Source organism: Arachis hypogaea, chromosome 3, assembly GCF_003086295.3.
Source record: "Arachis hypogaea cultivar Tifrunner chromosome 3, arahy.Tifrunner.gnm2.J5K5, whole genome shotgun sequence".
Lineage (NCBI taxonomy): Eukaryota > Viridiplantae > Streptophyta > Magnoliopsida > Fabales > Fabaceae > Arachis > Arachis hypogaea.
The window spans coordinates 8,632,211-8,646,907 of record NC_092038.1 but is presented as its reverse complement, the minus strand read 5'-3'; the positions used below and the strand labels follow the sequence as shown (position 1 = coordinate 8,646,907).

The following is a 14,697-nucleotide window of genomic DNA, read 5'->3' as shown; positions in this document are numbered from 1 at the left end:
AAATTATTTGACACATAATTGATTGGATTATGGTCATACTATTTATTCCCAACATTCTCCACCCGTAGCAAGCGGTGACGGAACTCAACCATTGCACCTTACCAGGAGTCTCGAACTCTTATCCGAGCAAGTATATCGTCTAAAACTTGGACTTTGCCACCCTTTAAGTATCCCAAACACCAAACCAAACACCTCTCAGTCATTCAAATCATTCGTAGTATCAAATTATTTCAAAATCAAATCAATTCCAATATTAAATCTTTTTTTTTCAAAACCAACTAACTCTAACATCAAATCGTTTATAAATTCAAACCACACATTTCTCTATCAGTCCATTCAATTTAATTTTACAAACCTATCATCAACCCTCAACACATCAACCGTCATCATTAATTTATACTCATCTGAATAATAATCCAACTCATACAAATTTATTCATCCTTTATACAGACATCATATATCATATACACAATTCGTCAACAATTCATTCAATTTATTCCTATCTTAAGGTCTTCTAGTCTAAATTTTCACGTGACATTAAATATTAACTACGAGAAACTAAAACTATACCTTAGCCGATTCCTCTCTAAGTTCAGAACACCTCAAAAACCTCTCCTTTCACAAGCTCCAAGCCTCCAAACGTCAATTCCTCAAGCCTAATTACCTGAATTTCGTTCCAAACTGCCTAATTGAACTCCAAATCAACCATAATACAATCTATTTCACACAATATCAGTATAATTATTATAGAGTTTACTAATTTAATGATTCACAAAGGTTTAACAGTTTCTTTCCTTACCCAAGGATCAATTGGACAAAACCCAATGATTATCCGCTGCTAGAGTTCACGTAAACCATCAAAATCATTCAATTTTTTAATACCCAAACTCTAAAATCACGAAATTGAGGAGCAGGGGCAGAACTAGATGAAATATTAGAGGGAGTCCAAAAATATTTATATAATAAAATAAGACTAAAATAAAATTTTAAAGGGGGACTAAATTGAAATTTATATATAATTTATATGAAAAATTAAAATTAGGGGGCATTGCCCTCCTTTCCTATTATGTGGCTCTACCATTGTTGAGGAGAGAAAGAATTGGATGAGAAATGCTAATTTTTTACCGAGCAATGCTTGGGAATCAAAAAGGTATTAGCCAAAAATCAGCCAAATATCTTTAGGTGAATCCAAAATTTCTACGAGTTAATATATATGGATGTTTCTTCTACTAAGTATCGGAATGTTTCTTTCTCATACTAAATGGATGTTCTTTTATATATTTTTCGAATTTTTTTGTATTGCAAATGTGAATGTCTCTATTTCTTTAAAAATTTCATATTTTTTTAATTTTATAGATATTTAATTATTTTTGCTAAAATATAATTAGATGTTTCTTTTGTTAAGTATTAGGATGTTTTTTTTCTTACTAAATGAATGTTTTTTTATATTTCTGTAATTGTTCAATTTTAGCTAAGATCAAGTATGTAGTTTACAGTCTCTTTAATCATCAAAACGGCACCTAAATATCCACTAAACTATAGGAGAACGAAATGCGCATTCCCCCTACTCATCATCAAAAAGATCTGAGGAAAATCAACACCCTTCATGAACCACAAGAAATCCGACACGTTGAACTTCCCGCTCAGCTCCACCGTGTCCTCCTCCACCTTTCTCAGCGCCTCCGCTTCTCCTCCCCTTTCAGAACAACTCTTCTGCCTCATCGTCATCATCAATATCACGTTGTTGGTCAGCATCATGAGTTCTGCCCCAATATCCACGGCCTCACCGGCCAACCCTTTCTTCGCCAAATCGCTAAGGAACCTCTTCCTCTCTTGCTGCCTCACGTGGAGGAGCTGGTGGAGCATTTTGCCGCCCAGGAGCTCCAACATGCACACCTTCTTCATCAACTTCCAATAGGATCCATACGGGACGAACACGAAGTCCTTGAATCCATAGGATAGGCTCTCCGCGGCTACGATTTGTGTGTTGGAGGGGTCGGAGAAGGAGATTTCGTGGATTTTGAGGAACTCTCTGGCGGCTTCAGCGGTAGAAGCCATGACGCAAGGCTGAGAGGGTTGAGAGAGAGAGAGAGAGGGGGGGTCTGTGTGATTGTTAGAGGTAGGTAGGTTAATGTGAGAGAGGAGAGGAAAGTTTTTATAGGTTTTAATTAGGTTTACCTAATCAATTTTAAATTTTTTAAATTTTGAATTTAAAAAATTTAAAATTAATTAATTATTAATATAAATTAATGTGATTTTGTTTAATTTTTGACTGGTAAGCTTTTGGTTCCATATACTTTTCCTTTTTTACCACTTTGTTCAGATAGAATTAAAGAAAATTTTGAAACGAATACGTGATCGCTGACAGCTTGTCAATTGAAACTCTAGATTGAAAGTTATGGATAATTGAAAATCGAAAGGAAGGGTTAAGATTCTTTGCGTTTCCACCTTATTCAGCGTGATTCCATCAAGTATTTGAGGAAGAAGGTTGAGTTATACATTATATGTTGGATCATAGATCTGATTTAGACCCGGTATAATTAGTTCAGTTCGTTAGCCTAATTTTATATTAAAATCTTTAAAATTAATGTCAACTCATATTTTAATTATTTTTACTTTATTAAATTATAAAATTTAATTTTTTATTTTTTTAAATAATAATTATTTTATTATTTAATTATTTATTAATTTTACAGATTTTACGTATATAATCTTTTAAAGTTTAGAAGCATTGTGATAATAACGTGTGATTTCTCAATCAAAGAAGTATACCATTATTCCCAAATTATATCATCTGAGTTTTTCTTCTCCTAGTTAAACCAATTGCTATATGCGAGATATTTATTCTTCTAAAATATTATAATTACATTATTTGCATGTCTTTATGCCTGAATAAAGTGTTAGATTTGAAAAAAGTTATAGAATTATCCTTAATATTAATCGAAGTAGTCTCAAGAGATTATTTAATATACTTTAAAATTGATTTATATGAAAAATAAATAAATCAAAAGTTTGATATTTAATTGATACCGGATGAAATATCTCTTTTCAAACCAAGCATACAACAATATTCATTGATAGCTATCAACGAATATTATAGGAATAATTAATGTGTATAGCAACTTGGATAACTATTATTATAAGAATTTGATTTTAATGTATTTTTACATATATATTCAATTACGTAATATTATATTAATAAAAATAACTACTTTTTATATTAATTATATAAATAATCATTTAAAACAACCAATATATGAATGTACAACTGTATAAAATATTTTATATTATTAATATATTAAAATTTAACTCTTATTATAAATAGATAAATTTTAAAGTTATATATTTTAGCTAGTGTATTTCTAAAATTATTCCATATTACGCCTATTTACAATAAATTGTACATGTAAATATTTTGGTGACTGAAATAAATTAAACAAAGAAAAACAAAACAAATAAAATAAGGAACTGCTTAAATAGAGGGGCAATCCCGTTTAAGACAACTCTTAAATTCTTCCCAAGGTGAAAGAAGCTCCACATGCGAAAGTTGTAATTTCATCGCCATCTTTGCCATAGTATCTGCCACCGTGTTTGCATCTCTCATAATCAAACGAAAGTCAACACGCCAATTCCAATACATGATATCTCTTATTTTGAGCACCAATGGATCAATAAACCCAAAACCATCTTGAGTAACAAGATTAAATGCTTCCACACAATCCGTCTCACAAATAACATCTCGTTGACCCACATCCCAAGCTAAGAGATATCCTCTCCAAATAGCAAACAATTCTCCTTGAAGAATACTATTACTCTCAATCATTCCCAAACACCCCCTTTGCCAACTCCCATTACAATCTCTAATAACACAAGCAAAACCAACACTATCACCCGAACCAAAATAACTAGCATCACAATTAATCTTAAAAGTACCAATGGATGGGGGATTCCAAAAACCATTTAGAGTAGAGGGAAGGGACATACGTTGTAATTCAAAAATATTCCTAAGCTCCTTTTCTGAAGTTAATGCCAGACAAATCACTTTTTTCGGAGGCCAAGTTTCATGGGGATTAAATATGTCATTATTCCTTGCTCGCCATATCCACCAAAGTCCCGAAAAGAACTTGAACGGATGCTCTCTGCTATGATACAAGAACCAGTTCTTCAAATCCAAAGGATGACAAGAAATATCCAACATATGCCAGACAAGCTGAGCTTTTGGACAATCCTGAATACAATGTAAAACCGATTCCTGGCTAGAAAGACATCTTGGACACCTATCCGATGACGACATCCCTCTTCTAAAGCGAAAACTTGCAGTAGGAAGAGCCTCCTTAAGACACAACCAAGCCAAAAACTTATGCTTTTCCGGAACAAGCTGACGCCAAAGCCAAAGCCAATTCTCCCGCTCCTCCCAACCAAACAGTTGCTTACACAACCACAAGTAACCATTGCATGAGTTATAGACTTTGGCAGCAGACCCACTCCAATACCAACCCACTTCTGGACCTGCTTGTTCATCTGGATTGTAAGAGAGAATATTACCTTTCAGATTTTGAGATAAAGGAGAATAAAGAGTATCCAAATGCCACCTACCAACCGACCAAATATCTTGTATCCGGAGATTCGAATCAGAAATGTGAACATAATCTATCTCATTAGATAACCGTCCTTCTCTCCTCCAGCTAGAAAACCAAAAATTCTGGTTCAAATCTCCAATACACCAAGCAAACCCATCCTTCAACACTTCCCAAGCCTTGCAAAGACACCTCCAAATGGAAGAGTCCTTGTTCTTAGGATAACTAAACAGTCATATAGAGATGATCGGTACTTGGCATCCAACAATTGGACCCATAGCTTGTTTGGCTGCTGGAAAAAAGTCCAAACTAGCTTCCCAAGAAGAGCAATATTTACACAATAAGGATCTCTAATCCCCAAACCTCCATATTTTTTGGAGTAACTAGTACCTTCCAACTAACAAGATTCAATCCTCTTCCATCAACTTGTCCTTTCCAAAGAAAATTCCTCATCATAGATTCCAATTTACTAATGATTCCTTTGGGAAAAATAGATACCTGCATCTGGTACGTGGGAATAGCGGCGGCAACAGAATTAACCAAGCAGAGTCTACCAGCCCGATTGAGTAAACTTCCTTTCCAGCTTGCTAGCCTACTCCGAACCTTATCCAGGACACCATTGAAAGCTGAACGAGTCACCCTAGAATGGCTAAGGGTAACTCCAAGATACTTGCCCAAGTCCTGGACAAATCTGATAGAGGATACCCCAGTGAAAATCTCTTTCCTTGTTGCAGAGACATTCTTAGAGCAAAGCGCTTTAGACTTCTCCACATTAATCTTCATCCCAGATGCTTTGCAAAAAGTCTCTAAAACCAACATCACATTTTGCACTTATCTCTTTGTAGCTTTACAGAATAGAAGCAAGTCATCCGCAAACATTAAGTGGAATATTCTTGGTCCCCCTCTAGAAATAGCAACCGGCTCCCACAAGCCCAAATCAACCTGATGACTAATAAAGCATGCCAATCGCTCTATACACAACACAAAAAGATAGGGTGACATAGGGTCTCCTTGTCTAAGACCTCGACTAGGAGTAAAGTCATTCAGACGACTCCCATTCCAAAGAATAGATAAAGAAGAAGCAGTGACACAATTCATAATCAAATTAAGTGTAGGAATAGGAAAACCAAAACTCTTAAGGGTATGAGCTAAAAACCTCCAGTCAACTCTGTCATAAGCCTTCTCCAGATCAATCTTAAAGGCCAGTGAGCCTTTCTTTGATTTAGTCTTCTTCATAAAGTGGAGGACTTCTTGAGCAATAATGATGTTGTCAGGAGTTCCTCGTCCCGGAATAAATCCTCCTTGAAGCGGGCCAACAATATCCGCAAGATGAGGACGAAACCTATTAACAAGGACCTTCGTGATGATCTTGTAAACTACATTGCAGAGACTAATCGGCCTGAAATCTTTCATAGATACCGGTGATTCAACCTTTGGAATGAGAACCAGTAAAGTCTCCAACATTCTCGGATCAAGAGTAACACCGGAGAATGCCTGCTTAACCATCTTCCAAACATCAAGACCAATGATCTCCCAATATTTTTTGAAGAAGAAAGCTTGAAATCCATCAGGACCCGGAGCTTTAAAAGAGTTCATGTGAAAAACAGCTGTTCTAACTTCCTCCATAGTAACTGGTGCCGTAAGATTATTGCAAGCTTCCTCATTTAGAGATGGAAGAGGCACATCACCAAGGCAACCCAAATCAACATCATCCAAATGACAGAATAAGCTTTTATAGAAAGACTCTGCTTCTTGACTCAGAACCTCTGGATCAGTTTCCCACACTCCATCCTTGAGAAAAAGGCCATGAATCTTATTATGCTTCCTTCGCGCAAGCGTTTGAATATGAAAGAATCTTGTATTCCTATCCCCGAACCTAACCCACTGCTCTCTGGACTTTTGGAACCATAGGAGCTCTTCTTGCACTAGAGTATTATTATAATCATCAAGCAACTGTTGCTCTTTCTGACGCAAATAAATACTATCCACCACTTCCAAACGCTTTTGTAAATAATTAATCTGCTGCTCTAATTCACATTTCTTAACAAAAATGTTACCAAATACCTTCGAGTTAAACTCTAGTGAATTCTTCTGTACTTCCGAAAGCTTACCATGAATCCCTCTATTACCAGACCACCATGACTGGTGCACAATATCCCTATACCCAGGATGAGTAGCCTAAGCAGCAACAAATCGGAAAAGTCGATTCCCTTTAGGCTGAGGACGACCTTTACAACGCACCAGAATAGGGCAATGATCAGACTGAAGCCTATTTAAAACTTCTGCATAAGCCTCTGGAAAGATAGACAACCAACTACTATTTATACAGACTCGATCAAGCTTTTTTGCCACGTCAACGTAATTTTTCACCCTCCTGTACCAAGAAAATTGCCTCCCAATAGTCTTCAGATCAAACAAACCACTATCCCCTAATGAAGTAGCAAACATGTCTGCTCTTTGATGAGAAAATTGACAGCCTTTAGATTCATGAGAAAATTTGACTTCATTAAAATCACCAAGAACAATCCAAGGTCCTTGAAAAACCATGGATTGTGCAACAAGATAATCCCAAAGGAGAACCATTTTCTTAAATTGAGGACTGCCATAAATACCACTACACCTCCATTCAACAGTAACACCCTGATCAAAAGCATCAATGAACTTACAACAAACACCCTTCATAGATGATAGAAACCAAATACCTCCCTTATGCCCCTCTACTTCTACTATACCAACAGAGTGATACCCCAACCTTTTCCAAAATAATTTTAAATGCTGAAAAGGGGAGTGAGTTTCAACCACAATAAAGAAAACATGTCTAAATTTCCTAACAAGTTCCTTACAATGCACCCGGGCTAACTTATTAGAAGCACCCCTAATATTCCAAACAATCATATTTAAACTATCCATAAATAATAGGGACAGAATAAATAAGAACATAAACTCTAAACAGAATCACCAACCTCAATAGGTGGTTTGTCCTGCGGTACTAGCACACTCTGATCCTTAATAATTGCCACCTTCGGACCTCCTGACACTGCACCTGCCATGCTTCCATCTACTAAAGTTTTCTCCGTTGTGCCACCATTTTTATCAACTGGCGAGTTCTGCAAGGAGGAAGGCCGAGGACGCTTCCGTAGAGAAATTCCACGACGTGCAGGAGTTCTGCGCGATGGAGATGGCGCAATTTCATGTTTTTCTCGCTTCTCCATCCTAATGCCAATTGATTTGCCTCCATCACCATGCAAATTGGGCCTTGGAACCCTTCTCGAATCAAACTTGTGCTGCTTTCCATCTTGGTCCTTCAAACCTGATGACTGGCCCATTGTGAATTTTCCCTTACGCAGCACTTGTTGCCAGCCCTCTTCATCATCCATGCATGCCTCATTAACATGACCATCAGGTACGTGAGGAGCCAATGATTCCATAACCACATCCTTCCCTTTAACAACTCCTAATTTCTCACACAAATTACGAGGATTCTCACCTAAATCATGAGCTTCTGATTCAGTCTCTTTTTGAATCTCATGATTGTTGTGTGGCACTAGTGTCGGGGATTCATTATTTTTTCCATCACCAAAAGAATTTTCGTTTCCTTCCAATGACTCCTTCTCCATGCACAATGATTTATCATGCCCATACCATGCACAAGTAGCACAAATCAACTGTAAACTCTCATACTCCACTTCATAAGTCACACCCTCCACTATAATATGTTTAATTACAGGCAACTCAAGATTAATTTGAACACAAGCTCGGGCATACTTTCCTCTTTCTGCAAGCTTAGTGGCCAAATCTACTTTCACCGGAATTCCTATTGCAGAAGCAATTCGCAGCATTGCTTGTTCCTGGTAGCACCAAATTGGAAGTCCCGATACTCGAATCCATACCAGCGTTGATCCAAAGGATTTTTCGCATGGCCTAAAATCCACATCCCATGGCTTTACTGCAACATAATGACCGTCTATCAACCATGGGCCACCAAGAATGACTTTCTCACGATCTGCAGCAATATCAAATTTAACCAAAAAATATCCAAACCCCACATCCAACAAATCAAACCCTCATTTGATGCGCCATACTATCCGAAGCTTATGCATGAGAGCCGTGTAGCCATAATGCTTATCCAGCACCTTGATCACGATGGTTTCCTTATAAGGTTTAGCCATATAGCTCTTTGCCTCCTTGGTAAAATTGACACTTGGTGGACAAGAATCACCCTGCTTACCTGTGACCGTCGCGATACCATCCCCAGATAAAGACCCTACTAATGCAAAGGCCTTAGACTTTTCTGCACCAATAACTTTATCTCGAAAAGAGACATTGGATGACTTTTCTAACCCATCTCGAGAAGAACCCTCCTTAACACCGGATACACACCCACCCACGCTCTCCCCCTTATCTCTTCTGATGGCATGACCATCTTCCTCACCGTGTTTCACCCTCAACTGCTTGCCCTCGCTCTCTCCTTCTCTCATTCTGCTTGACCAATTAATCTTTCATGTATCTATTATTCGCCATGCCAATGGCACACAAATTTATTAAAAAAAAACTTTTGAGACATGTCCAAACATCAATCCAAACTTATTTTATTTTATTTTTAGTATAAGTTAACTAAGTTAATTTTTTTATATTTAATTTTAAAATTCAAAAATTAAAATAGTAAAAGTTTATTTTTTATTTTATTTTATAATAGACTTATTTTTCAATTAATTAGTTAGAATTTGCTTCATTCTTAATTAATTTTCTAACAGAATTTTTTTTAATTATTGCTAAAATAAATTAAATAATATTAAAGATATATTTAGTTTACATTTTTATTTTTTATTTTTATTTTAGTATTTTTTATTTTTATATTTTATAAATTTGTCTTTTATAAAATTAAAAAAAAAAACAAATTAAACGGAGTCTAAAATCTCCATCCACGTGTCTGTATGATTATGGAGTCTCTAGGCTTTGGTCAATTCTTTATTGTTGTCCACCCTAATAAGAAACTAGTCAAACATTCCTCTGATTGGGTTTGAAAATTTAGCGTCATGGGCCAACTATAACGCCAACATAAATGTCCAACAACATCAAACAAAATGGCCGAGTTTGACTTAGCAATTTTCCACAATGGAATCATTTGTAAAGCCATATAAGTTTATTATTTTACAAGCTTTAATTTATTTATTTATTTATTTTTCTTTTTTTATGTCTGCAGAAAAATATATAACCTTATTTAGACCCATTAATTCTCGTATCCTTTACAAGTAAGTTTGATAAATAATTTAATTAAGAAATTTTAAAAAAGTTTAAAATAAAAATTTATATTAAAAATAATTTATAAATAAATTATTTTATATTTGATTTTTTTAATCACAGAAATATTTACTTTAAAAGAAGAATAATAATAAATTACTTTTAAAAGAGAAGAAATTATTTTTTTAATTTTTTCATAAATATTTTAAATATTTTTTTAAAAAATTACAAGTTAATTTTAAAAATTATACTAAACATTAATACTATAATTTTTTATTATTTAAAAGTAAAAAAAAAAATCTAGACTTTCCTAAACGAGACCTTAAGAGCAGTTAAAGAGAAAAAAAAAAGAGTTTAAGCATCTTTCCCAAATATAAATTTAGGACTTTCTTTATCGAAGTTCTTTTTTCACTTTCGGTTTGTCATCCAAACAAAAGTCTCGTAATCTCGTTGGTTATTTTATATAAGTTTGATTAAGTGATAAATAAATTTTTCTTTACATTAATGATCTTGAGTTGAGTAATTGGATGGGGGAAAAATTAATAATGTAAAGTATTTCCCTTTCCACGTACATACATTTGAATGTTATAATCTAATTTTACTATTTTTTTTAGAGGTTATACATTGGTAGAAAAGTTTCAAAATTTCACTATACCAAGTGAGACTTATAAAAAGGAAAAAGAAAACTATAATTTAGAGTTTAAAGGAGGAAAAAAATAACAAGAAAAAGAAGTGTATATATAAAAAACAAATGAATTAAATGCTTCACACATCTTGCACATAAAGAAAAATCAACATATATATCGGTGCCATAGCTGACCATTCAACTTATGCTTAGTAATTTACATTAAATTAAAATTAAAATATCTTAAAATGTTAATAGCGACAATTTTAAGAAGGACGGCACTACAACTTTGGCACTTGGCACAAAGCACTCACCTCATATTTCCATATCCGCCAAGTTTAAATTATCACTTAGTTAATGAATTAACTTTAGTTTGTGTTAAAAATATACTAATTATTAATAATAAGTAAATATTTGATTTCATATAGAAATTTAATTTAAATAATTAGAGTTGAACAAGCCAAGCCACTCATCTTGCATGCATGCCAATGTCCCATAATAACAACGTAACGCCACAAGGATACTTATCGGCACATAAGACGTGTGTGTCTATATATTAAGTTATTAACCCATATAATATATCTCTATATAAATATCGGTACCTAATTAAGGAAACAAAAATAATTACCTAAATTCATTAACATAATATATAAAGAATAGTATATAAATTGAGAGAATTACTATAATATATGTGTACTCCTGTAAATATTTATTTTGTGGTTGAAAATTTTCAGGTATCTTAGTATTTTTATTTTATGATATTTTTTAATTTGACAAAATAAATACTAATTTATTGTAGATTTAATAGGTTTTATTAAAAATTTATAGTTAATCAATGAATTATTGTATACATAAAGTAAGATTTAAATTTCAAACTATTAATATCTATAAACAAATGAGTTAGTTTATTATTTTTATTTTATGATATTTTTTAGTTTGACCAAATAAATATTAATTTATTATAAATTTAAATTTTATTAAAAATTCATCGTTAATCAGTTAATTGTTGTATATATAAAGTAAAATTCCAATTTCATCGACATCTATAAACAAATGAGTTAGCTAATCTAGACCAATCAAAATTAGTTACTAATTAATTTTGTTAGTTGTCAGTGGCATAGAAGATATCAATATCTATATATATATATATAAGTAGTAGTATAGGGACTAATAATCCCATAAGCAACATGTATGGGAATTTTTCCACAGCTTATGGAATTCCACGCATAATTGCAAATCATGCAAAAAATAGACATGCATGTTATTATCAGCCAATGGTTAATAATAAGAGAAGAGTGGATAAGTAGAAAGTTGTACAAACGTACAAAGTCATGCGCACACACTTGTCACCAAACTTAATGGGGTTGGAAATCACAAGGGCTACCTCTCTGTATTGGTCAAAGCATGTGATCTTCAGCTACCCTCCACTCTTCCATCTGAATTATTAGGAAGCATTTATTCACCTTCCTAGCCATCTAACTTAGAATAATATAACCTTCATCTTACATATATATAAAACCCCCCTAAGGCTACCAAGTTTCTATAACAACTAACTTACTCACTCATCACTAAGTTTTAGAGAAGGCAAGGGAAACATGGTGAGTGTAAGTGAGATCCGTAAGGCTCAAAGGGCTGAAGGACCTGCCACTATTATGGCCATTGGCACTGCTACTCCTGCAAATTGTGTTGATCAGAGTACTTACCCTGATTACTACTTTAGAGTCACAAAAAGTGAACATATGACTGAACTCAAAGAAAAATTTCAACGCATGTGTAAGTACTGTATATATATAATTATATGAGTTGGTATAATCTTATAATCACATTCGTTGTTTAGATTATTATTCACGCCGTCAATAATAAAAATAATAGTTATTTTTGATGATGTGATGTTATGTGATTAGATAAATATTACACTGTCAGTACATCAAAATTAAATTTATAATTACATATAACATTTTTTATTAAATAATTTTCGGAGAAACAACCTATATATCGTGGAATAATTAATATATAGGTTATGATGTGCTTTTTGTGTTAACAAATTAAAATTGTTCAGGTGACAAGTCAATGATCAAGAAAAGGTACATGTATTTGACTGAGGAGATACTAAAAGAGAATCCAAATATGTGTGCATACATGGCACCATCAATTGATGCAAGGCAAGACATGGTGGTGGTAGAGGTACCAAAGCTAGGGAAAGAGGCAGCAACAAAGGCCATAAAAGAGTGGGGGCAACCAAAATCGAAGATCACACACTTGATATTTTGCACCACCAGTGGTGTTGACATGCCCGGTGCCGATTACCAACTCACCAAACTCTTGGGCCTTCGCCCTTATGTCAAGCGTTACATGATGTACCAACAAGGCTGCTTTGCAGGTTACAACTTTATTTAATTACAAAACCCACATTTAATTTACATTCATCTTTGCCGTTTGTTCATCAGAAAATTACAGAAAATATAAATTTTGTCAAATGTTACATGTTTAAAATTTATCTTGGCTAATTATTGATCGGTAAAAATTTACGTGTGGTTATTTTTATGTAAAATTGATGATAATTAAATTTGTTAGATAATAATTTAATTAAATATGTCAAATCATTTAAAAATTAAAATTTTATTTTATTGACTGATTTTTTTTTTCTAAATTTACCCTGTATAGATAACTTTTTGACACCGATAGTTTTGGCATAAAGATGCACAAAAAATGTGTTCCATGGATATGCTTGCTTAATTTTAATTTCAAACATGTAAAGAAGAAAAAAAGTAAATTTGCAGATTCTAAAACTTTTTCTAAAAACTTTATCTAAAAACTTTCTAAAAGCTTTTTCTTATATTATTGACTACAAAAATGGGCATCACAGATAACTAATATAACATAAAATTCTGATATCACGTTATGATATCATTTTTTTTAAAACTTTATCTAATAAAAAGAAGTAATATAAATAATTATATCTATAACATAACTAACTCTATTACATCTTTAATTTCTCTACAGGTGGTACGGTGCTTCGTTTGGCAAAAGATTTGGCTGAGAACAACAAAGGTGCACGTGTGTTAGTTGTTTGTTCTGAAATAACCGCCGTAACATTCCGTGGTCCAAGTGACACACACCTAGACAGCCTTGTTGGTCAAGCACTCTTTGGAGACGGCGCAGCCGCCCTCATCGTTGGTTCGGATCCACTCCCGGAAATTGAGAAGCCTATATTTGAACTCATTTGGACAGCTCAAACCATTGCCCCTGACAGCGAAGGCGCCATCGACGGCCACCTTCGCGAAGTGGGTCTAACTTTTCATCTTCTTAAGGATGTGCCTGGAATTGTGTCAAAGAACATTGACAAGGCATTGGCTGAGGCCTTCAACCCTTTGGAAATCCATGATTATAACTCGATATTTTGGATTGCGCATCCGGGTGGACCGGCAATTTTGGACCAGGTTGAAGCTAAGGTGCAATTGAAACCTGAGAAGATGAGAGCCACTAGACATGTTCTTAGTGAATATGGTAACATGTCAAGTGCATGTGTTTTGTTCATCTTGGATGAGATGAGAAGGAATTCAGCTCAGAAAGGACTTAAAACCACCGGCGAAGGACTCGAATGGGGTGTTTTGTTTGGATTTGGTCCTGGTCTCACTATTGAAACCGTTGTTCTTCGCAGCGTGCCTATTTAATTTCATCATATATATTATGATGCATATGGTATTATCTATCATATTTTGCTTTATTATTATTAATATGTTTTTGGTTCATTAATTTTGTTTGTTTATGTTCCAAATCAAGTTGTAATATGGCTAATTAATGGCCTTGTAATAATCTCTTAGTTGTTGGCATTGCTTAATATATTATCTATCATTTTATGTTTTTTGGGTTTATGTTCAATATCAAGTTACTAATTACATGGCATTGATCGGTATATTCATTTCTGTTGATTGCAGTGAGACTTTGTCTTCTCTGAATATTAAAAATAATAAAAAAAATTACTATATTAAACATCTGGCTAAGTTGTTCTATTTTAACTTCATAATTATTAGGTAAAGTATATACATCAACAGCTGATTCTTGATGCCATTCTATAAAAAGAATTAAAAATAAATAATAAATTTCTTGGAGTTTAAAGCAATTTGCAATATTTACGTGATTTTAACAAACCAAAACAGTATTTAGGTTAGGTGAATACTACTGCCTTTTATGGGCAACATGATTTAAATGTTTCTAACTAACAGCCCTAAATTGCAAAAGACGATCTTTAGT

At 33.7% G+C, this 14,697-nt stretch overlaps 2 protein-coding genes across 2 annotated transcripts; one reads left to right on the top strand and one right to left on the bottom strand.

Moving 5' to 3' along the window:
* Positions 1 to 1,536: 1,536 nt before the first annotated feature.
* Positions 1,537 to 2,058, bottom strand: LOC112772493 (cytochrome P450 93A3-like). Its single transcript, XM_025817458.1, has one exon. The coding sequence runs from the start codon at positions 2,056 to 2,058 to the stop codon at positions 1,537 to 1,539; it is 522 nt and encodes a 173-aa protein (XP_025673243.1).
* A 9,895-nt stretch (positions 2,059 to 11,953) lies between these two features.
* Positions 11,954 to 14,307, top strand: LOC112789292 (chalcone synthase). The gene is made up of 3 exons (XM_025831138.3): positions 11,954 to 12,216; positions 12,503 to 12,823; positions 13,447 to 14,307. Exons 1-3 carry the CDS (start codon positions 12,039 to 12,041, stop codon positions 14,115 to 14,117), a joined length of 1,170 nt encoding a protein of 389 aa, XP_025686923.1. The 5' UTR covers positions 11,954 to 12,038; the 3' UTR covers positions 14,118 to 14,307.
* Positions 14,308 to 14,697: the final 390 nt, after the last annotated feature.